General features: G+C 44.7%; 1 protein-coding gene across 3 annotated transcripts in view; it reads right to left on the reverse strand.

Annotated features, from left to right (window-relative positions):
* Positions 1-1326: 1326 nt before the first annotated feature.
* The window catches only part of RALBP1 (ralA binding protein 1), a 75738-nt gene continuing 52116 nt past the window's right edge, over positions 1327-24948 (reverse strand). The window contains exons 6-10 of one of the 3 annotated variants that reach the window (XM_069731049.1): positions 22168-22299; positions 18862-18972; positions 17066-17187; positions 16200-16323; positions 1327-5313 (exon numbers count right to left, since the gene is read on the reverse strand). In XM_069731049.1, coding sequence (XP_069587150.1) covers positions 5074-5313; positions 16200-16323; positions 17066-17187; positions 18862-18972; positions 22168-22299 — 729 coding nt within the window. In that variant the 3' untranslated portion in view covers positions 1327-5073. The remainder of the gene's footprint in view (positions 5314-16199; positions 16324-17065; positions 17188-18861; positions 18973-22167; positions 22300-24948) is intronic. The other 2 variants (XM_069731050.1, XM_069731051.1) reach the window with 2 other exon arrangements.

Consider the following 24948-nt stretch of genomic DNA (forward strand, 5'->3'; position numbering starts at 1 on the left):
GGTATCACTTTGGGGTAATAACATTCTGGATCATATTTAAGGATAGGTTTAAAATTTCCAAAATATGTAATTCAGACAGACCCCATGAAGAAGATATTCACTGTAATGAGGCATATGGGCTCATTTTGGGCTCTGTTCTTGTAGTGATCGTCTTTTTTTGTGAATGGGGAGTTTATCTGAATCCCGTTTTTTGTTTTTTTTATTTAGATGGAAACCTTGATGCAAGGAGGAAAATGATCAACAGCAGATCAATAATAATTTTCTTTACACTGTTCACCATGCAGTATAAACAATAAGATCGATTTATTCTTCAGGTCCGTGTAATTACAGCCAGAGCTGTGGAGTCAGAGTTGGTATAAAATGGACTGAATCCGACAATATATAACACATTAGGCACAGTAGTACAATGCATGATGTGCTGTAAATGTTTTCATAAAAATTTGGGAAAGTTATGAAATGCCCTCTAAATATCTGTTCTGTTCCTGATCTAAGGATCTCGGCTTTTAGTTGAGATGAATCTGTGCTGCACTTTATGTACATGATCAGTAGTGAGGCAGGGCTCTGGGGTCGGAGTCATCCAGTCAGAAGTCAGAGAAATTCAGGAGTCAGTGGGTGGTTTGGCTTACCGATTCCACAGCCCTGATTACAGCGATACCAGATTTATATAGGTATTTTTAGGTCTTTGCACACTTAATTTTGAAGAAAGACATATTTTCTAAACCACTATATTTGGAGTGCTATCTTATATTTTTACACTAACAGAGCTGCCAAGACAGCATTTTTACTGATGCCATTTTTATTTACATACATCTTTTTGATTACTTTTTATTCCACTTTTTGCAGCTTTCGTTTATATAAGGGTTAAATAACGTGAGTGTTATATTAATTGCGCCTGTCTGGATGCGACAATACCAAATATGTAGTTTGTTAATTTTTACATAAACATGAAAAATTAGAGAATTTTTTTTTTTTATGATTTGTAAGCTTTTTTATTTACTTTTTTTACCCTTTTATTTACTCCCTCTACGAGACTTGAACATTTCATAGTCTATGTACCTTGCAGACGTGGAGATCATTCTTTTACAGACAGATTGCCATAGCACAACCATCAGCAACCCACAATCGCATGGTTTAGTGTTAAACAGATAGGGACAATGCTGGCACTGGCTTTTACTGCAGGAGCTAGGCTCTCAGTTAAGCAAAGCTCCCATGGTAAATGCCTGCACAATCACTAGGACATACCGGTATGTCCATTTGCGGGAACACCTATGCAAATATGACGTACAGGTACAACTAATGTCGAAGACTCAAGTAAAACATGACATGCAGGATTAAAACAGATTTTTTATTTGCTCTGTTGCATGATGCCTGGATAAGAAACATTAACTAAGAGACTTACATAAAGTTGGGAGAAAAAAAAAAATACTGGTAAGTGTCTATTGGAACGCAATGCTTCAAAATGGACCAACATTAGTAAATACAAAATGTATTTGTAACAGACAGAAGGAAATGTTAACACTTCATTTAGCCATTTAAAACAATAGGAATATGACAAAAGAGCAAATCTGCACTCTACCTGTGTACACATTTATGGAACATGTAGAACTTGTAGGGTGGCTCACTCCAGTTATATCGTCATTAGCAGTGCCACCCATTTTGCCATTGACACTTGGGGAATAGGAAATGGTCACCCACGAGTAAGAGGTAAAAGGTGAATTAGTTTTTGTTTTACGCACAGGATCACACTGCTAGCACTTCTCACTTAATGATGGTACCTGTTAAATACCAGACTACTGTCACTCTACAACTCCACTGTACATATCTAAGCACCAAGCAACCCTGTATCTCCTAAATAGGACTGGAATGTGCTTTTAATGGCTCCAAGAAAATGGTTTCCAGACCAAAGTATTGCTGGGGCTTCAGTATAAACATGCACAATTAATCTATAATATTTCACAGCTCTGGCGAAAGCCACATGGTGACGGTCAACCATTGAATGGAGCTAGGTCACCTAAGAATCTGGAGCAATAAGTGTCTTATGCATATTATGTTGGTTTTCAGGATCACCACTGCATAACAAAATGAGGTGATTCCTCAACCATGTGTGATAACTGAAGCTATATCACCAGTAAATAGCATATGTGGTTTGCACTTAAAATACAAAAAGGGAAGACCTATTCATGGGCTTCAAGTAGTTTGAGCCTATATAGCAATGTCACAGAAGAAACCCAACCCTACAGTAATTTACTGGCAAATAACAGCTGCCTTCATCTCAAGTATCTGTCACCACTTTATCACCTAGATTTAAGGAGGATTGCAAGAGGGTAATCTGTAGAATTGTTAAGACTGATTGCCATCACAGAATACAGCACATTACAAGAAGTGATGAAACTTCAGCTTTCCATCTTCAAAAGAAAAGATATGATTTCTCAAAAAAAAAAAAAAAAAAAATAGCCAACAATGAAAAGTGGTGTATGAGCAGATAACCAACAAGTAGTTTTCAAATAAAGCAGAAAGGCACAAAAAGGTGAAGTGAAAGACTGAATGGTAAAGCTCATTACACTCTAAGGAATAGGCAATCTTCAAGTGCAACTCAAGATGCAAATATGTTCTACTAGTCCAAATCGGAGATTCCCCTCAATCAATCACGTCACAAAATAATTTAAAGGAGTTTTGTTTTTTTCCCCACTAATGCACATCAGTGGAGCTGGCAAGAGCAGGCATTTTTGTGGTAATGTTCAACGGCTACACAAAAAATAAGGGGAGAGAAAGTTCAAGTCTGACCAAAGTGCATCTTTTGTGCCACAGTTTACAGGCAACTTGGATTACTGGGGTCGACAGTTCACGGCATACACACAGGATCTCAACCTTTTCTCCAGGAGAAACGTCATGTCTCGAGGGGCTACATGAACTGCGGTCATGTTTTACTTTTACTAGGCAGTATATGATTATATCATATGAGGTTACTTGGAACAGTAATATAACCCGTTACGTCAAACACACTGGTGGCTAGGAATGTGCTGCTTAATTCACATTTCGAAGAACCTGTACTTCTGAAAAAAAACTAATATCCATTTGTGTTCTGCACTTTTGTAGCTTTTACACATTTTGCTTTACTCTAAACCTCTGCAGCAGTCTGCGCCATTAGCTCGGTCTGTATTTGAGATCACTTGCCTTCTGTGCTTATTCACGGAGCACATTCATAGAAAGGAGTAAGGCTAAGTGCACACGTTGCGGATTGGCTGCTGCGGATCCGCAGCGGATTGGCTGCTGCGGATCCGCAGCGGATTGGCTGCTGCGGATCCGCAGCGGATTGGCTGCTGCGGATCCGCAGCGGATTGGCTGCTGCGGATCCGCAGCGGATTGGCTGCTGCGGATCCGCAGCGGATTGGCTGCTGCGGATCCGCAGCGGATTGGCTGCTGCGGATCCGCAGCGGATTGGCTGCTGCGGATCCGCAGCGGATTGGCTGCTGCGGATCCGCAGCAGTTTTCCATCAGGTTTACAGTACCATGTAAACCTATGGAAAACCAAATCTGCAGTGCCCATGCTGCAGAAAATACCGCGCGGAAATGCTGCGGTTTATTTTCCACAGCATGTCAATTCTTCGTGCGGATTCCGCAGCGTTTTACACCTGCTCCTTAATAGGAATCCGCAGGTGTAAAGCCGCTGGTGAAATCCACACAAAAAACGCTGCAAATCAACGGTAAATCCACAGGTAAAACGCAGTGCGTTTTACCTGCGGATTTTTCAAAAACTGAGTGGAAACATCCGCACAGAAATCCGCAACGTGGGCACATAGCCTTAGGGCTTGTTCACACGGTGCATTTTTGTCACATTTGTTTGTTTTTTTTACCAGCACATTTTTGCAGTGAACAAAAGCACTAAATTTTACAGTATCGGCAAAGTAACTGAGATTTGTGAAATCTCCTGCACATGCTGCTTTTTTCTTATCACAGATCACGCTCAAATGTTGATTCTTTAAGTGTTTTTCACCCATTGAAATAAATGAGGAAAGAAAAATGACAAGTAAAAACACAAACTGCAGGCAAAACGGGCATATTTTATGCATAGTTTTTCCTGCTAACACACTGGTTTCTGCAGCAGAAAAGTATGCTGCAAATACTAAAGGAGTGCACTTACGCTTAGTGTGTAAAATGGCTATTTCTCACAAGTATGGGAAAGGACCATGACAGTGTGGTTTAGTTTGAGGTTGTGTTCAGCTACATTCTCACAACGAGTATATGGTGAGTTTTTTTCATGCTGCATATTTTTGAAAAAAATGCAAGCAACCTATTTTACTTAATGGGTGTCAAAAATCTGCAACATCAAAAACTCACCAAAAGCTCATCGTGGGAATGTAGCCTTAAGGTATGGAAAGCGGTCCTACTCCATATTCTGGTTGCTAATGCTTCAATTGCCAAGTTAGACATGTGGTGAAGATCTCCAGAGCACATAATGCAAGAAATGAATGCCGTTCTGTACAGCACAACTGCACGACCTCAAGTCATAGCTCACTCAGGGTGCGGGAAAGCAATAACGGCGGCAAGCCAGCAACACTGGAGAGCTGATCAGATCATTTAGAACCATGTACAGCTATATAATAAAAGTTTTATTTGCAGTAGTCTCAAACAGGTGCATTCACAGCTGCAAAGTCCCTGGCTTATGGAAATTAAAAAAAACAAAAACCTGTATCTTAAAGCTGCTCTGATGCCAAGATACTCACGAATAAATAATATAGAATGGTGTGCCTGGTAACATCTGTATCATAAAATCACCTAGAAATAAGTGTTTAAAAAAACGAACAAAAAAAAACCCCTTATAGCCACATTTCTGAAACTTGCCAAGAGTCCCATCATTCAGAAAACTACATTCTTTTTTCACCATTAATGCGAGTACAAAATAATCGTTATTTTATAGAAGTGACCCAGAAAAGCCAGAACCCCAAGAACTGGAACATAAAAGAGAAAGAAAAAAAAAAGACCGTTTTCCTCAGGAGGGCAGTTACTGTGCGAAATCAAAATCACAGCGATGGCCTGAAAGGGTTAATAAGCACTTTACATGGGATTCACTTCTCATATCAGAGTTTCCTTCCAGTCCTTTACTGGCGAGGGTCTCGCTTGCTCTTTCGTCTTTGTTTCGGAGGCGGCATCTCTCTGCAGCTGGGCTCTGCTGCCCGCTTTCCCCGGCTCCTCTTCATCTTGCAGCTGCTCGGATTTTATGCGCTGCATCTGTAACAGCCTAAGCTGCACACGCAGCTCAATGATCGCTTCTCGCTCCTCGTGAATGGCTTGGTTCAAATGATTGTTCTTAATCTGACAAAAGAAGTTGTAGACTTGGAATAAATTGCAAAACGTCAAGTATCTAACTAGTATGTGTATTCTAAGCACACCACAACACAAGTCACACAAACAAGGACCTCCAAAAGCCAAGCAAGGAGGAAGAAATCGAGAGAACCTGAAGGTATGCTAGCTTGGCAAAGATCCAAAACGTTTACAAAAAAATGGTAATCCTGCGATTTTCACACTGGGGTTTTTTAGGCTCATACTCCCTGTTAAGAGTTTAGAGCAAATCTTCAGGTTATCAGATAGGATTTCAAGGAGTGTAACCTCTATACACAGCTGATTACACAGGATCTACCATTCACAATAGATGTCACATCTGACCCCGCTTCCCTCCCTTCACAATCACTTTTGCACAAGTTAATAAATAAAACAACCATTGCAGATAATGAACATGTGTTAAGCCTAAAAAAGCTCCAACAACCAATGTGAAAATTGAAAGATTTACACTGTGTTCCAATTATGCAAATAATATTTCCTCATATTTTCTCTAAATTACCTATCTGAATTGCAATCATTGTTACTTTCCAGTCATCTACTATTCTAGTATAACTGCAATGTTTTGGAACAAACTGCCTATGAAAACAGTATCTTTTTTAAAAAAAATAAACACTCAAAATGCATGTTCCAAATTATTATGCACAGCAGAGTTTTCAACCTTTTTTAATTAATTTTGAACAAAAAAATGGTCAATTGTGAAGTTCTAAGCATTTTCAGCTTATTACAAAATGAAATCAAACAGTTTTCAAGTGAAAATAGGGATTTTTGTGTGTACTCACCGTAAAATCCTTTTCTCCGAGCCACTCATTGGGGGACACAGGACCATGGGTTATGCTGCTGTCTCTAGGAGGCTGACACTAAGCTGAGACAAAAAAAAGGTTAGCTCCTCCCCTGCAGTATACACCCTCATGCTGGCTTCCAGAGACCCAGTTCAGTGCAAAAGCAGTAGGATAATAAGAACAATATATCAAAAAACATTAGAATATAACCTGTCAAACAACAGTCAAAGACTAAAAAAGATAACAAGCCGTAAGGCTACCAGGGTGGGTGCTGTGTCCCCCAATGAGTGGCTCGGAGAAAAGGATTTTACGGTGAGTACACACAAAAATCCCTATTTCTCCTTCGCCTCATTGGGGGACACAGGACCATGGGACGTCCCAAAGCAGTCCCTGGGAGGGAAACAATACAACCAAGTAACTCCGTGTACCATCTGATTACAAATGCGCAACGGCCGCCTGCAGGATACACCTGCCAAGGGCCGCGTCCGCAGAGGATTGGATGTGAACATTGTAATGCTTTGTGAAGGTATGCAGGCTGGACCACGTTGCGGCCTTGCAAACCTGCTCCGCTGTTGCCTGGTGCCGGATGGCCCAGGAAGCACCCATCGACCGAGTGGAGTGTGCTCTAATCCCCGCCGGGATAGGACTGCCCCTGACCCGATAGGATTCCTGGATAGCAGATCGGATCCATCTGGCTATCGTGGATTTAGACGCAGCCAAACCCTTTCTGTGACCCACCGGGAGCACGAAAAGGGCGTCCGATTTCCTGAAGTGCGCCGTTCTGGAAATGTACCTCCTGAGGGCCCGTACCACGTCCAGAGTATGGAGAGCCTTCTCGACCCTATGTTTGGGCTGCGGACAAAAGGAGGGAAGAATGATGTCCTCGTTAAGGTGGAAAGATGAGACCACCTTTGGAAGAAATGCCGGAGAAGGACGTAGGACTACCTTGTCCTGATGAAAGGCAAGGAAAGGTGCCCGGCAGGATAGAGCGGCGAGCTCTGAAACCCTTCTGATGGACGTCACCGCTACCAGGAAGGCGACCTTCCAAGAGAGGACAGAGAGCGGAACGTCTTGAAGGGGTTCGAACGGAGGTTCCTGGAGAACCCCCAGGACCAAGTTGAGATCCCAGGACTCCAACGGCATCCTGTAGGGAGGAACAACATGGGAGACTCCCTGAATGAAAGTCTTGACCTGAAGGTTGGTGGCGATCCTACGCTGGAACAGCACGGATAAGGCTGAGATCTGACCTTTAAGAGAGCTCAGGGCCAAACCGGAATCCAGACCAGACTGAAGGAAATTCAGGATACAAGGGATAGAGAACACGAGCGGAGGGTGCCCTCGGAGCCTGCACCATGAGAAGAAGGTCTTCCAGACACGGTGGTAGATAGAGGCAGAAGACGCCTTGCGAGCACTTAACATGGTGGGAATGACCTGCTGAGAGAAACCGGCACGAGTTAGAATCCAGGTTTGAACAGCCACGCCGTTAAACGTAGGGCCCCTGAGCTCTGATGGTAAATCGGTCCTTGGCGAAGTAGGTCTGGGCGGTCTGGCAACCGCAAGGGAACGTCGGCTACGAGCTGGACGAGTTCCGCGTACCACGCGCGACGAGGCCAGTCTGGAGCGACCAGAATGACCGGAACTCCCTCCGTCTTGATCTTTCGGATTACCTTCGGCAGTAAGGGAAGGGGAGGGAACACGTATGGGAGCTGAAACTGATGCCATGGAGAAATCAGCGCGTCCACTCCTATGGCCTGGGGATCCCGAGAACGTGCAATGAAGTTGTGGACCTTGGCGTTCAATCTGGACGCCATCAGATCCACGTCCGGGGTGCCCCAACGAAGACAGATCTGTTGGAAAACCTCTGGGTGGAGTTCCCACTCCCCCGAGGCAAGACCCTGGCGGCTCAGGAAGTCCGCCGCCCAGTTCTCGACTCCCGGGATGTGCACCGCGGAGATGATGGAGTGGTTGGTTTCGGCCCAACGAAGGATGAGGGAGACTTCCCGCATCGCCGCCCTGCTGCGGGTACCCCCCTGGTGGTTGATGTAAGCCACCGCCGTGACGTTGTCCGATTGGACTCGTATTGGGTGACCCGCGAGCAGAGCGTGGAAGTGACTCAGTGCAAGTCTGATAGCACGAATCTCTAGAATGTTGATGGGGAGTCTGGATTCCCGAACAGTCCAACGGCCCTGGGCAGAGTGGTGAAGAAACACCGCCCCCCAGCCAAGAAGACTGGCGTCGGTGGTCACCACTAACCAGCGGATCGGAAGGAAGGACTTCCCCTGGCGAAGAGATGGGCCCAGGGTCCACCAAACGAGAGATTGTCTGACCCTTGGGGACAGGGGACAAGGGTGGTCGAGAGAAAAAAGACTCCTGTCCCAGTTGTCCAGCAGAGCCTGTTGCAAGGGGCGAAGATGGAGTTGAGCAAAGGGAACCGCTTCGATTGCCGCAACCATCTTTCCCAGGATCTTCATGGCGAACCGAATGGTTCGCGGGCGAGAATGGCAGAGCGTACGGGCCCCCTGTTGGAGCGCTTGGGCCTTGGACCGAGGAAGCAAGACCAGCCCCCTTGAAGTGTCCAGGATCATTCCCAGAAAGGAGATCCGACGGGCAGGAACGGGAGAGGACTTGTCCAAGTTGATCAGCCAGCCCAGGCGCGAAAGAGAATCCAGGGTAATGTGGACGCTTGACTCGCAGGCTTGGAAAGACGGGCCCTTTATGAGGAGGTCGTCTAAGTACGGTAACACGACGACTCCTCGAGAGTGAAGAATGGCCATGACAGCCGCCATAACCTTGGTGAATACCCTGGGCGCCGTGGCGAGGCCGAAGGGTAGGGCCGTGAACTGGAAGTGATCCTCCAGAATGGCAAAACGGAGGAACCTCTGATGAGGCGGGAAAATCGGGATGTGAAGATAGGCATCCCTGATGTCTATCGAGGCCAAGAATTCCCCTCTTTCCATGGAAGAGATGACCGATCTGAGCGATTCCATCCTGAAGTGCCGGACTCTTACGCACTTGTTCAGGAGCTTCAGATCCAAAATGGGACGCACTTTCCCGTCCTTCTTTGGCACGACGAAGAGGTTTGAGTAGAAGCCTTTGAACCTCTCGTGTTCCGGGACCGGAACAATGACCCCGCTCTGGCGGAGGGAGTGGATGGCGCAAAGAAGGGCGCGAGACTGAGCTCCCGAACTGGGGAGACGAGAGGGGAAAAACCGAGTTGGAGGAGGAGAGGAGAACTCTATCTTGTAGCCAGACGATACCAGATCCCTGACCCATTCGTCGTGAACGACGGAAAGCCAGGCTTGCTGAAAAAGGAGTAGACGTCCGCCTACTCTGATGGTATCGACTGGCGCCGTTCCCAAGTCATTGAGACGGGAATCTGGGGGGGTCTCGAACCTCTGGTTCTGGGCTGCCTCGGTTTCCCGTGCCAGGAAGGATTAGGCCTGAAGGATGGACGAGCGTCTCTGTCTGTGCGAGCGGAACGGTCTGATCTGGGAAGACCGGAGGGATTGGACCAGGCTGGGCTGGTACGAAAAGGCCGAAAACGAAAGTAAGGCTGGCGCTGGAAAGCCGCCTTGGGCCTCTGTTGGGGAAGAAACTTGCTCTTTCCCCCTGTGGCGTCGGAAATAAGCTGGTCAAGCTTTTCACCGAAAAGACGCCCGCTTTGAAAAGGGAGAGAGATCAGGGATTTTTTAGAGGAAGAATCTGCGCGCCAATCTCTGAGCCAAAGAGCCCTTCTAATAGCGATGGCGTTGGAAGCCGCCGATGCTGCGCAATTCGCCGCGTCGAGGGATGCGAACATCACATAATCACTGGCCATGGCTAACTGCTTAGCTAGGTCCGCCATTTCAGAGGGGAGATCGTGCTCATTAATGGATTTCGCTAGAGCATCCGCCCAGGAAACCATAGCCTTGGTCACCCAAGCCGCGGCGAAGGAGGGAGACAGGGAAGAGCCAGAGGCTTCGTACACAGACCGAGCTAGGGAGTCTATCTGGCGTTCAGTGGGGCTCTTAATTGAAGCGCCCTCCGGGACTGAAAGAAGAGTTTTAGAAGCCAGGCGCGAGACCGGCGGATCTACAGTAGGGGGATCCGTCCAGTCTTTCACGAGATCAGCTGAGAAGGGATACTTGGAAACCAAGTCCTTCTTACCCGTGAAGCGCTTGTCTGGGCGCTCCCTGTGACGCCTGACTATATCCAGGAAGGCTGGATGAGAGGCAAAAGATTTGTGAGAACGTTTGGTTCTGGAAAAGGAGACCGCGTGTTCCGGAGCGGAATTAGAGTCGTCATTCACCTTAAGTGCGTGATTGACTGCTACAATGAGGAAGTCAACCGTAGCTCTGAACTCCGGAGCCTCCGGGTCCAAAGATATCTCGGACTCATGTTCAGAGTCTTGAACGCTGCGAGCCCCCAAAGAGGGAGAGCGAGAGGTGGAGCTGCCAGAGTCTGAGTGGCGAGGTGAACGCTCAGGAGAGGTAGTACGGATCCGTTTTCTGGATGACCGTGCCTCTTTAAGAGGAGAGCGGCCCCTGCTGGCCGACGATTCCCCTGCTATGGAGGGATCTCTTAACACCTGTAACGGATTGCCTCGTTCCCCGGGAGGATTTTGAATGGATTTGATGGCGTTAGCTAAAAAATCCACGGACTGTGAAAGCGAGGCGACCCACGGGGGGGGACTAGGTACGCCGGAGTCGGTGGCGGTGGAGGACTCCTGGGCACATGGAGCATCGCAGGCAGAGCAGAGGGGAGAGCTTTGAGGCCTGGGAAGTGGGGCCTGGCAGGTGGTACACGCAGAAAAAAAGGTCGTATGCACCTTAGAGGATTTTTTTAGACCTTGACTGCGACATGATTCTAATGCAAAAAAGTGTCTATAAAGTGTAACCGAGCCTGAGAGGGCGGCGCTGCAGAGGAGAGCCAACGATGTCTCCTTACCCCGGTCCTGTGTCCCGCTGTCCAGGGAAGACGAACTGCGAAGAATTCCCCTCTGAGAAGTGAAAGCCGGCTGCACGTGGGCCACTGTGACACACCGGAGATGCGACAGGCAGGAGCTGCGGCGCTGTAGTGAGGGACCAAGATGGTCGCCGAGATCAGGAGAGAGATCTCGGCGGCTGCGAGAAGCGCCAGGACCGGGGGGCGGCGCCGCTGTGACGCGCAGGAGTGGGCGGAGCCTAACGGCGGCGACCAGCGGCTAGGCCGAAGCCGGGGGCTAAATTTGCGGCCTCGGCCCGGCGCGCGGCCGCAAGAGCCGAAAAAAACGGGGACACCGCCCCCCAATGAGCGGTATCAGCCTGCCGATGTGCCAGAAGTTTGAGGAGCCCTCCGAACCGCCGGCGACCCCCCCCAATTCCCCCACAGGACACTTACCCTGATCTGGAGGTGAGAGGGTGCCTTGGAATAGGGACGGTGCAGGGGTTGGGAAGCCTCTATCCACCGGCCCCCGATGGGGGGTGGAGAGGAACCGTCCACCATCTGAGTCACGCAGAGCATTGGTGATGCAGTGTGGTCTGCACGGACGCCACGGGGATAGGACCACTGTACAGCCGAGGGTAGAACCTGGTGGACAGGGCAGATGTCCGGCAATAAAAAGGCCTGGCTGCAGAGGAGGATACTGGAGGTAAAACACCAGTGCTCGTCTGTATAAAAAAGGGGGAGATTGGGGCCCTTTTAGGGGAGAAACCGTCGCCCAAAAAAGGTCAGCTCAGGCAGTGGCTCCCACGTCGCAGGAGAGGATACGGTGAGGTGAAACTCCCGTGCTCGCCTGTTGTTGGTTCGGGGGAGATCGGACCTTAGAAGAATCCGTCGCCCCCTTCGTCCGGAATAGATTGAAAATGAAAAAAAAAAAAAAATCCATGAGGATTAAAAATCAGTGTGCCTCCTACAGACACTAAGCTTAAACTGGGTCTCTGGAAGCCAGCATGAGGGTGTATACTGCAGGGGAGGAGCTAACCTTTTTTTGTCTCAGCTTAGTGTCAGCCTCCTAGAGACAGCAGCATAACCCATGGTCCTGTGTCCCCCAATGAGGCGAAGGAGAAACTTTATTCTAGGTGATGTTACATTTGCACATAGGACCCCTTGTTCGAAAGAAGCTTCTGAACTCTCTCGTCCGTAGAATTTGTCAGTTTTTGGATGGTTTCTGCTTCAATTGATTTGCATGTGGACAGAATACTCTCCCAGAGCTGTTGCTTAGATGTGAACTGCCTCCCGCCATCATAGACACTCCTTTTGATGATGCTCCAGAGGTTCTCAATGGGGTTGACTTCAGGGGAAGATGGTGGCCACACCATAAGTTTGTCCTCTTTTATGCCCATAGCAGCCAGAGATGCAGATGTGTTTTTGCAGCATGAGATGGTGCATTATCATGCACGAAAATGACCTTGCTGCGGAAAGCACGGTTCTTCCTCTTGAACCATGGCAGGAAGTGTTGTTTTAGAAACTCCACATAGATTATGGAGTTCATCTTTACCCCTTCAGGGATCATAAAGGGGCCGACAATCTCTCTCCCCATGATTCCAGCCCAAAACATTACTCCACCTCCTCCTTGTTGGTGCCTTAGCTGTGTTTTCATGGGGTGTCCCATCAACCAGACATCATCCACTCCATCCATCTGGACCATCGAGCGTTGCATGGCACTCATCGGTGAAAAAAACAGTTTGGAGATCAGTCTTCATGTATCGTTTGGCCCACTGGAGCCGTTTCTGCTTGTGTGCAGTGGATAGAGGTGGTCGACAGGATGGCTTACGCACAGCTGCAAACCTCTGAAGGACCCTGCATCTTGTTGTTCTGGGGACGTTGGAGGCACCAGCAGCTTCAAAAACTTGTCTGCTGCTATGACAAGGCATTTTTGCAGCTGCTCTTTTAACCTTACGCAATTGCCTGTTGGAAAGAGTCCTCAATTTTTCCTTATCAGCACGCACACGTGTGTGCTGGGAATCAGCTACATACTTCTTGATTGAGCGATGATCACGATGAAGTGTCTTGGCAATGTTGATTGTAGTCATGCCTTGACCTAAATACTCCACAATTTGTTGCTTCTCAGCAGCCGACACATCCTTTTTCTTTCCCATTTTGGCCAAAAATGTAGGCTGCTTAATAATGTGGAACAGCCTTCTTAAGTAGTCTTGCCTTTATTTGGACACACCTGCCAAACTAATTTGCACAGGTATCTGCAATTGCTTTCAGTGATATAAAGAGCCATGACACATCACCATCAATGAGTTTAAATGACAAACAAAAAAATGCTAACCTTATCACTCCTAAATTCTTTGTGCATAATAATTTGGAACACAGTGTATTTTCAATTCCAGTTTGCGACATGTTAAAAAAGAAACCAAATTATTAAAAAAAATACATTTAACTACATTTAACACAAAAAACGGATCTAAACAACAGGTCCTATTCTGATTACAAACTCTTTTCTTCCTGGATTACAACTATATATATATATACAGTCATGGCCAAAAGTGTTGACACCCCTGCAATTCTGTCAGATAATACTCAGTTTCTTCCTGAAAATGATTGCAAACACAAATTCTTTGGTATTATTATCTTCATTTAATGTGTCTTAAATGAAAAAACACAAAAAGAATTGTCCTAAAGCCAAATTGGATATAATTCCACACCAAACATAAAAAGGGGGTGGACAAAAGTATTGGCACTGTTCGAAAAATCATGTGATGCTTCTCTAATTTGTGTAAATAACAGCACCTGTAACTTACCTGTGGCACCTAACAGGTGTTGGCAACAACTAAATCACACTTGCAGCCAGTTGACATGGATTAAAGTTGACTCTACCGCTGTCCTGTGTCCTTGTGTGTACCACATTGAGCATGGAGAAAAGAAAGAAGACCAAAGAACTGTCTGAGGACTTGAGAAACCAAATTGTGAGGAAGCATGAGCAATCTCAAGGCTACAAGTCCATCTCCAAAGACCTGAATGTTCCTGTGTCTACCGTGCCCAGTGTCATCAAGAAGTGTAAAGCCCATGGCACTGTGGCTAACCTCCCTAGATGTGGACGGAAAAGAAAAATTGACAAGAGATTTCAACGCATGATTGTGCGGATGTTGGATAAAGAACCTCGACTAACATCCAAACAAGTTCAAGTTGCCCTGCAGTCCGAGGGTACAACAGTGTCAACCCGTAATATCTGTCGGCGTCTGAATGAAAAGGGACTGTGTGGTAGGAGACCCAGGAAGACCCCACCACTTAGCCCGACACATAAAAAAGCCAGGCTGGAGTTTGCCAAAACCCACCTAAAAAAGCCTAAAACGTTTTGGAAGAATGTTCTCTGGTCAGATGAGACAAAAGTAGAGCTTTTTGGGCAAAGGCATCAACATAGAGTTTACAGGAGAAAAAAAGAGGCATTCAAAGAAAAGAACAAGGTCCCTACAGTCATACATGGTGGAGGTTCCCTGATGTTTTGGGGTTGCTTTGCTGCCTCTGGCACTGGACTGCTTGACCGTGTGCATGGCATTATGAAGTCTGAAGACTACCAACAAATTTTGCAGCATAATGTAGGGCCCAGTGTGAGAAAGCTGGGTCTCCCTCAGAGGTCATGGGTCTTCCAGCAGGACAATGACCCAAAACACACTTCAAAAAGCACTAGAAAATGGTTCGAGAGAAAGCTCTGGAGACTTCTAAGGTGGCCAGCAATGAGTCCAGACCTGAATCCCATAAAACACCTGTGGAGAGATCTAAAAATGGCAGTTTGGAGAAGGCACCCTTCAAATATCAGGGACCGGGAGCAGTTTGCCAAAGAAGAATGGTCTAAAATTCCAGCAGAGCATTGTAAGAAACTCAATGATGGTTACCGGAAGCGGTTGGTCGCAGTTATTTTGGCTAAAGGTTGTGCAACCAAGTATTAGGCTGAGGGTGCTAATACTTTTGTCTGGCCCATTTTTGGAGTTTTGTGTGAAATGATCAATGTTTTGCTTTTTGCTTCATTCTCTTTTGTGTTTTTTTCATTTAAGACAAATTAAATGAAGATAATAATACCAAATAATTTGTGTTTGCAATCATTTTCAGGAAGAAACTGAGTATTATCTGACAGAATTGCAGGGGTGTCAATACTTTTGACCATGACTGTATATGTATATATATATCTTCACGGTTAAAGTAGAAAGACAAGAGACATTGCATTATATCTTTTGATCCACTGTTTTTCTCTCACTTTTTGAACCAAACTTTCCCCGCTAAGTTCTAGGGTTACTCGAGGGTACTCCCAAACATGACAAGTACTCATACGTTTTAAGCAATATTTTTTGTTGTTGTTGCTATTATTCCCTGTTTATATGCATGCATGACTTCTTCTATTGCTGATATGTATATTGTCTTTTTACCAGACTTTGGGTCAAGAATTGTTATTTATGGCAACATTTAATCATGCCTTATTAATATAGCTAGTAGGCTTACTTGTCTTTTCCCTATCTTTATAGGGTTTATTATTTTAATTTCCCCCCTCTTCCTTTCCTCTCTTTCCCTTGTTTTTATACCTTGCACACTTATTGTTGTAGAACATTGGTTAATGCTCTGACAATGTGTATTGTTAACTTTGAGTTCTCTAAATATGTTATCCTACCCCTTTATATTTTCTAATCCAATTTATTTTGTCCTTCCTTCCCATCTCCTTTTTAAGTTTCCTTTTCCCTTTATTTACATAAAAATGCAATAAATATACTTGAAACAACTAATTCCTTTTAAAGGAAATCTGTCTCCAGGTTTTTGCTATATATTCTGAGAGCAGAAAACATATGTCAAGAAAACGCATTCTAGAGATGTGTCACTTGCTTGGCGTAGTTTTCATAGAATACCTGTTTTGTCTACCGTGCATGGTCAGCATGTGGCCAATCAGTGGTGGGGGCTGGGTTACACAGATTAGCCCGACTGCTGGTCATGTGAGCTGTAGGCCTGGAAACTCATCTCCTGCTGATAAAACACTGTTTGTATTGAAAATACAACACAGTCTAATAAGTGACATATCCCTGGAATCAGGGTCTTGTGCCCAATATTATGCTACTCTGAGATTAAATAGCAAAAACCCTTTAAGTACATGACCATTGATAGTCAAGATCCAGATAAAAGAGGACTTACCTCTAACTCTTCATTCTGCCGCTGGAGATCCTCCAGAATAATCTGTAACTCTTCTTCATCCTCACTTTCGCTCTCACTCTCCGATGAATACTCCTCGGTCTCACTACGGCCATGTTGTTGCCGACTACAATGAGAAAAGTCAGATTTGAAAAGTGCAAAAGTCCAAACATTCAGTAACCTGAAATTAGATTCCTATACTAGAGTGAAAAAAAGCATTACAGCTGCAATAAAAAAGGTAATCTGTAAAATAAAGCCATAAACCGGTATGCTGGTAAATATGGACTTGTAAGTTTAGATTTCACATATTTCCTCCTTAAATGTGTACAAAGTTACTACTGAACACTGCAGTAAACCTGTTGCAAGCCTGACATTGCTAGTATAAAATGCGGCATGAATATGAAATAATCTAATCTATGATGCAGGTAGTGTGTAATAGTAGAAGAATCTACACTTTAGACCAAAATGGTTCCATGCGAATGAATAGTGGGATTACATAAGCTCAGTGCGCACTACTTCCATTTCCATCTAGTAAAACAACATTGATGCTACAGCTCGCAGACTAGAAGATAAAGAGTGATATGATCCTGGTAACATGACAGAAAATCCTTTATAAACCCCTAGTAAGGGGTTGTCTTATGTTTGAACATGGGTATAATTGCAAGGTGCCTGTAAAAACAGGCAACTTTGCAAATTACTTCATATTAGAAGCTGTGTGCGCCAGAAGTGCGTGGTAACTTCTGCCTGTCAATCTTCAGGAATGCTCAGCGCTTAGCGAGCAGTAAGCTGGGGGACGGGAGCGGTGCGCTCATGAAGCCGTATCAAGAGACCAGCCCCTTTAATGGCCTCGAGTGTATAATGACCCCCACCTTTGTATCTCTGATATTTCAGCTCGAAGACGATCGATTTCTTCCTTCTCTGTAGCAATTTGTCTTCGTAAAAATTGCTCCATTGCTACAAGCTCTTCTTGCTCCGTGAGGATCTCATTTTCCTAACAGGATAAACATCCGTTAGTGAGGAAGTATGCAATGTGTAGAATACGAGTGGTGGCAAAGTGTGCAGCCGTGGGCGCCAGAGGCTAAGTCACAGATTCGGACACAACGCTAGACAAAGTAGTTCAGCATGTTGAGCTACTGTGTCTGGTAAAAGGCCCAACAGCGTGATGGAAAGCCGAAGGACCCATTATATTAAAAGGGGTCCGCTGGGCACTGCCGAGCTCTGCCATTTGACAGTCCATGCACTGACGTTATTTTTTTTATTTTTTTATCATAAAAATAAAAAAAGAAAATCAAAAAAGAAGTCAGCTGTGTTAGTATATAATGCTATAGTACAATATGTATCTATGTAGTCTCTTCACTCTGAAAAGTATTGGACCACTGGCTGCCCAAATAAAGACTGACAAGGTTCATATGGGTGCCTATAATCCTCCAGAAAAATCAGACCTAGAATCCCTAGAATCATATGGGTGCCTATAATCCTCCAGAAAATCAGACCTAGAATTCACAAGGAAATCAGCACCAAACAATTCTCAATTTTATAAGGGTTTTGTTACTTTAAATCCATTGTAGATAAGTGCGGAGCTGAATAAAAAGTCTGAATACTTTCTGTTGCTTCCCTGCTAATGGCTGCCTGATCCTCCTGTGTGTCCATGAGAGCAGTGATGACATGGGTGACACCAACAGTAATTTGTCTTATTTACAATATGTCCTCACTGTTGGTCAGGATACTTGAGCCCACACCTACACATTTTGCTGTGGATCTGGTGTATAATCCACATCAAGAATGGACATGCATTACTGAGCAGAAAATGTCAGCAGTGAATGGCTTTATCAAACCTCATCCACTTTGCTGCTGGTGTATTCAGCAGATTTTCCTTCCAAAATCTAGAACTAAAATCTGCAGCTATTCTGTTACAGATGAAGATATTAGGCAACAGCTGCATTTATACAATTCTACAACAGGTTATCGCTAAACCTTCATAGTTAGGCTGGAAAGCGGTTGTCCAGTGAAAACAGATCACAGCTACTTTACTTCAACTTGTGAGGTTATCAACATTGTAAGATAAAGCCTGTTTACATACTATGGCACCAATTCCCCAAGACTGGCATAGCACAAGCTTAGGTTACGCCATTCCTGCTGGGGTACAAGGCGCCAAACTCATTACAGTGGTGAATGCCACTTAATGAATGCAGCACATCTTTAGACTGGTTTTGCCAAAAATACTACTAGGAGCATCTCTGGCATACAAATTGCTGGCACTTTTGATGAATTGGACGGGCAGGTGGGCCTTGCCCTATCTCCTCACCAACTTCACTCATTTTGGCAGTGCAGATTCAAAATGGAAAAAGTGGCAATTTTTTGGTGGAACTCCATGTTACACAAAAATTTTGAAACCTTTCAAAGTTTTTACTACATTTCTGGTCACTAATCCCACATTTTCAGTAGAGACTTAAGGAGACATAATACCTCATCTAGTGTTGCCTGGTAATCAACCACACACATTTCTGCATTTTCACTATATGATTTGAGGTGATTTAAAACTAGTTTCTATGAAATAGTCCAGCGTAGTGTGTTCTCCCAAGCATTTTACCCGACCCTTGACAATGCGGTCAGGTGGTGGTCTATGGCCTATGTGTAGTTAGTCCTCACAGACACGCAATGTTACCTGTGCAAGCAGTATATTAAGAACCTCTTCTTCATTTTCTGTCATCTCCTCTTTAGAAACATCTTCCTTTGAAAGACTAGCAATTTCTTGGGCGATCTTGGTTTCACAGTCCTATGAAAAGTACTCGAGATAAAATTACTTTGCCAATTGTTCATTTTCCAGAAGATGAATATCAGTCACTAACAATGTAAAAATTTTTTTTCAAAAACCTGACCTGCACATCCAAACATAGACTAAGTGTGAACAGGTGCTGAACCCAGAGTCGCCAACTCGTATATAGTTAAAGGGAACCTGTCACCCCGTTTTTTGAGATTGAGCTATAAATACTGTTAAATAGGGCCTGCACTGTGCGTTACTATAGTGTATGTAGTGCACCCTGATTCCCCATGTATGCTGAGAAATACATTACCAAAGTCGCCGTTTTCGCCTGTCAATCAGGCTGGTCTGGTCAGGTGGGCGTGTTCACAGCGCTCTTTTCTTCCCCAGCTTTCCGTTGGTGGCGTAGTGGTGTGCGCATGTCCAAAGTTCCGACTTCCCTGCGCCCACGTGAAGACACAGCGCGCGATCTGCGCTGTAATCCCTTGCATCGGTGGGGGCGGCCATCTTCCTGGGGCCGCGCGTGCGCAGATGGAGTGCTCTGCTGCACGGGGCTTCAGGAAAATGGCCGCGGGATGCCGCGCGTGCGCATTAGAGATCGCGGCGGCCATTTTCCCAAAGCCGAGTTTGCATCTCGGCTTTGGGAAAATGGCCGCCGCGATCTCTAATGCGCACGCGCGGCATCCCGCGGCCATTTTCCTGAAGCCCCGTGCAGCAGAGCACTTTATCTGCGCACGCGCGGACCCAGGAAGATGGCCGCCCCCACCGATGCAAGGGATTACAGCGCAGATCGCGCGCTGTGTCTTCACGTGGGCGCAGGGAAGTCGGAACTCTGGACATGCGCACACCACTACGCCACCAACGGAAAGCTGGGGAAGAAAAGAGCGCTGTGAACACGCCCACCTGACCAGACCAGCCTGATTGACAGGCCAAAAAGGCGACTTTGGTAATGTATTTCTCAGCATACATGGGGAATCAGGATACACTACATACACTATAGTAACGCACAGCGCAGGCCCTATTTAACAGTATTTATAGCTCAATCTCAAAAAACGGGGTGACAGGTTCCCTTTAAGTAAATAAGGCAGCACACTGCAGCGCTAAAACATGCAAACTTGAAAACACGAAATTTGAACTGCATTACTGCACTAGAAATATGAAAAATGAGAGCTTTTAGCGCATAAAAATGGCCAATTTTATGTGTACCTGGTAGCCTCTTTACGGCATCTCTCTTATACCAGGTCCTACGCTTGACCTACCTCGCTGAGAATAAACGTCTCCATCTGAATGGGTACATGTGATCTGATCTGATCGTGCACTCCGCCTCCTAGCTTCAGGTGTTTTAATTACAGCAGGTCCAATAACCCTCCACAGAGAGAGAGAGAATTTTAGTCTAAGAAGAGGTTTTCACATGTACCCATTCAGATGGAGACGTTTATTCTCAGCGAGGTAGGTCAAGCGTAGGACGTGGTATAAGAGAGATGCCGTAAAGAGGCTACCAGGTACACATAACATTGGCCATTTTTATGCGCTAAAAGCTCTCATTTTTCATATTTCTAGTGCAGTAATGCAGTTCAAATTTCGTGTTTTCAAGTTTGCATGTTTTAGTGCTGCAGTGTGCTGCCTTATTTACTTAACTAACAATGTAAAAGGCATCAGTGGGCAAGTTTAGAAAGGACTGCACGTTGGCTAGAAATGAGCACTGGCAGCTGAGGGGCAAAACTGCTTAAGGTACCTTCACACATAACGATATTGTTAACGATATCGTTGCTTTTTGTGACGTAGCAACGATATCGTTAATGAAATCGTTATGTGTGACAGCGACCAACGATCAGGCCCCTGCTGGGAGATCGTTGGTCGCTGAATAAAGTCCAGAACTTTTTTTCGTCACTGTACTCCTGCTGACATCGCTGGATCGGCGTGTGTGACACCGATCCAGCGATGTCTTCACTGGTAACCAGGGTAAACATTGGGTAACTAAGCGCAGGGCCGCGCTTAGTAACCCGATGTTTACCCTAGTTACCATCCTAAAAGTAAAAAAAAACAAACGCTACATACTTACCTACAGCCGTCTGTCCTCCAGCGCTGTGCTCTGCTCTCCTCCTGTTCTGGCTGTGAGCGTCGGTCAGCCGGAAAGCAGAGCGGTGACGTCACCGCTCTGCTTTCCGGCCGCTGTGCTCACACAGACAGTACAGGAGGAGAGCAGAGCACAGCGCTGGAGGACAGACGGCTGTAGGTAAGTATGTAGCGTTTTTTTTTACTTTTAGGATGGTAACCAGGGTAAACATCGGGTTACTAAGCGCGGCCCTGCGCTTAGTTACCCGATGTTTACCCTGGTTACCGGCATCGTTGGTCGCTGGAGAGCGGTCTGTGTGACAGCTCTCCAGCGACCAAACAGAGACGCTGCAGCGATCCGGATCGTTGTCGGTATCGCTGCAGCGTCGCTTAATGTGAAGGTATCTTTAAAGGATAATAACTTTCTTGATGTTTTTTCTTCTTTAGGAGGCACTAACTGCCTGCAGATCAGTGAGAGCCATGGCCGGCGCACAAAGAGCGGAGTAGAGTTTCAATAGAAAGCATAGGCCAGGAAACCTCAGACAGGAGCTGTGGGCTCCTGTCTGCAGCGCTACACACAGTTCAAGAATCTACTGAGCTGTTGGCGGGAGGAGGGGTCTTAGGACCTGGCGCCCCCATTGATGGGCAGGTAATTAAAATGCCTGTTATGTATGGTTAAAAAAAACCAACAAATTACTCTTTACAGCTTGCGATATACATGTTACATAAATGTTCTCAATGCATTGTATTATTTTGAATCTATGCAAAAGCAGTAACATTTTTCTGATCTTTTCCATCATCCATTAGGTTAGTTATTAATCACAAAGTTATGCAATAAAACCCACAAATGTGGAAAGTGAAGATACATCGTGGATAACTTGGCCAGTAAAAAGTCATGAGTCAGCTGCAGTGCAGAAATGAAACACACTAGATAAAAGAGAAGAGATAAGAGCAGTGAAGAGGTGAACAGCATGTGAAATGTACGCAGCTGCATTGGGCAGGGGGACAGTCCAAGTCACATGACACCTATTCAGCACATTGGGTCTTCGCCAAGAACCATACAAGGGCGAGCCTTGTCCTCTCTGTGCCATTATGCATGCCTGGTGATGAAAGGTTTAACAGAGCAGACAAGCCAAGACTTCGAATACCACACACCTGCCTTTTAGCTTCTCGCAACTTCCTTTTAAGTGCAGTCAAAATTCTCTGCACCTCCCACAGCCGTTCTTCTTTAGACAGATCTTTTATGCCAGCCTGCAGGTCTCGATGCAAACAATTTAACAGGAATTCCTGCAAAAAAAAAAAAGTTTTATAATAGTTAACACTGGTTAAAGAGATCTGTAGATCCTTCTTTTTACCCCATTACCCCACCCAAGCTGGTTTGCATGTTAATGACCAGACCAATTTTTACAATTCTGACTAGTGTCACCTTATGTGACCAGTGTATCTCTAAATTACCACTTGTGACTATTACCATTTCACTTGTTTTTCTCATTTTTATCTTTATTCATTATTTTCGCCTTTTTTTTCATTGTTTCACTCTTCTTTAAGTTTTTATATATATTCTACACAAAATATTGCCCATCTACGATACTAAATTAATTTTGGGCATACAATGTACTCCTATACCTCCATGCCTCTAGGTGCTTTATTTTGTACTGGAATATACTGTATTGTCATCACCTATCATTAATGTTATCACAGTGACAAATATGTTGCACATGTATAAATTAATTCATATTGCTTCTTCAATTGACATGGCTTCTTCAGTATTTTTGTAATATTATCACCTTTGACAAATTGGGTTTATTATTTTTTGTATACTGTTGTTTTCATCCCAGTCTGAGGAAGGTCTGAGTTTAAGACTGAAACGTCATAAGATATTGGGATTTTCTATCTAATATATAATTGCCTAGAATACTACTTCCTGCAATTTGTGCCAACTTCCGTGGCTTTGTCCGGAGCTAATGTCCGGAGCTAATTTCCGGAGCTAATGTCCGGAGCTAATGTCCGGAGATAAGTGACGTCAACAGTGTCCAGTGTCTGATTGGTTGCCGCCTGCTGCGAGCGACCAATCAGAAACGTGCCGTACTGTGACACACTCCGCCCGCCATTTTGGTGTGATTTTTGAATTTTTACCTCACAGCAAGTTTCTACTGCGTGGAGGCGGGCCCAGTGACGTTGCTCTTCAAGCTCATGCCGAATTTCGTCAAAAAAATGATAATACCATTTACCAAAACTATATATATTTAGTTGTGAAGTGGTTCAGTGACATTTTCACACCAATTTTGAACTTTTGTTTGGTGTTTTCTCCATATACTGCCTATTATTTTTGTTCTTTCTTACTATTATTTATTAATTGTATTATTCTTACATTTGAATAAATAAAGTATATATGGATTCTAGACTCCCGATTCTTTAGAATCGGGCTGCCAACTAGTCCTTAATAAACTGATTGCACATGCAACTAATTGAGTGCCAGATTTTTTTAATATTTTAGGTCACCATATGTAGTTATAGCTCTAGAACGCTTCAACGGATTCCACTAATTCTGATATAGTTTTTTAGTGACATTTTACTTCATGTTAGTGGTAAAATTTCTTCAACATGACTTTGGATTTTAATGCCCTTAAATCAAAGTTATGTCACCAAATAGTTAATATGTAACAATTCCCACATTTCCACCTTACATCAGCACAATTTTTTAAACAATTTTTTTTTTGGTTAGGAAGTTATACGGGTTAAAAGTTGACCAGCGATTTCTCATTTTTACAACAAATTACAAAACTTTTTTTTTTTTTTTTTTTTTAGGGACCAAATCACATTTGAAGTGACATTGGGGGGCCAATATGGCAGAAAATACCCAAAGATGACATTCTAAAAACTGTACCCCTCAAGGTGCTCGAAGTTTATTAAGCGGTCAGGTGCTTCACAAGAGCTGAAGCAATGTGGAAGGAAACAAAAACAACATTTAACAAAAATTTTTATTTTAGACTCAAAAATTTGCTGTGCAATTTTTCCCGAGTATGCCAATACCCCATATGTGGGTGAAAACTACTGTTTGAGCTCATGGCAGGGCACTCCTCAAGATGCTCAAAACCATATTCAAGAAGTTTATTAACCCTTTTTGGAATGTGGAAAAAAATTGAACATTTAACATTCACAAAAATTTTACTTTAAAAGCAAAACTTTTTTTAATCTCACAAGGATGATAACAGGAAAAAATGGACCCTAAAATCTGTTATGCAAGTTTTCCTGAGTATGCGGATACCTCATATGTGGGAGAAAACTACTGTTTAAGCACACAGCAGGGCTCGCAAGGGAAGGAGCGTCATTTAACTTTTTGAATGTAACATTTTCTAGAATCATTAGAGGACGACATGTCCCGTTTGGAGAGCCCCTGATGAGCCTAAACAGTGGAAACCCCCACAATTTTACCCCACTTTGGAAACTAGACTCCTCAGAGAATTTATTTAGATGTGTGGTGAGCACCTTGAACCCCCAGGTGGTTCACAGGAAAAGTTTATAAAGTTAGGCAGTAAAAATAAAATACACCACATTTTCCTATTTCTCTATTCTAAGGGGGATAGAAAACGCCCCATTCTGCTGATCAGTGTGTGTTCCAGGGGTCAAAACAATCAAAAACAGCGGCAGTTAAGGGTACTTATGCCTCAGCGCCACTTTTTAACGGAGCTGAGAAATAAGTGTATAGCGCCCCCCAGAGTCTGAATTTTTCCGGGGTCTCTGCTACCGGGGGTAGACCCCGGAGAACATGATTCGGGACGGTCTTTACCAACCTCAGTGTTACGATCGGCGTTAAAGGAATAACGGTGACGGCAAATAAAATAGAAGTCCAATTTCCCATTTATTTTCTCTCTCCTTTGATGTGATTGCACATCAGAGGAGAGGGTAATGGGGGTCCCCCAAACACCCCCGGTA

This window comes from Ranitomeya imitator, chromosome 6 (genome assembly GCF_032444005.1).
Source record: "Ranitomeya imitator isolate aRanImi1 chromosome 6, aRanImi1.pri, whole genome shotgun sequence".
Classification (NCBI taxonomy): Eukaryota; Metazoa; Chordata; class Amphibia; order Anura; family Dendrobatidae; genus Ranitomeya; species Ranitomeya imitator.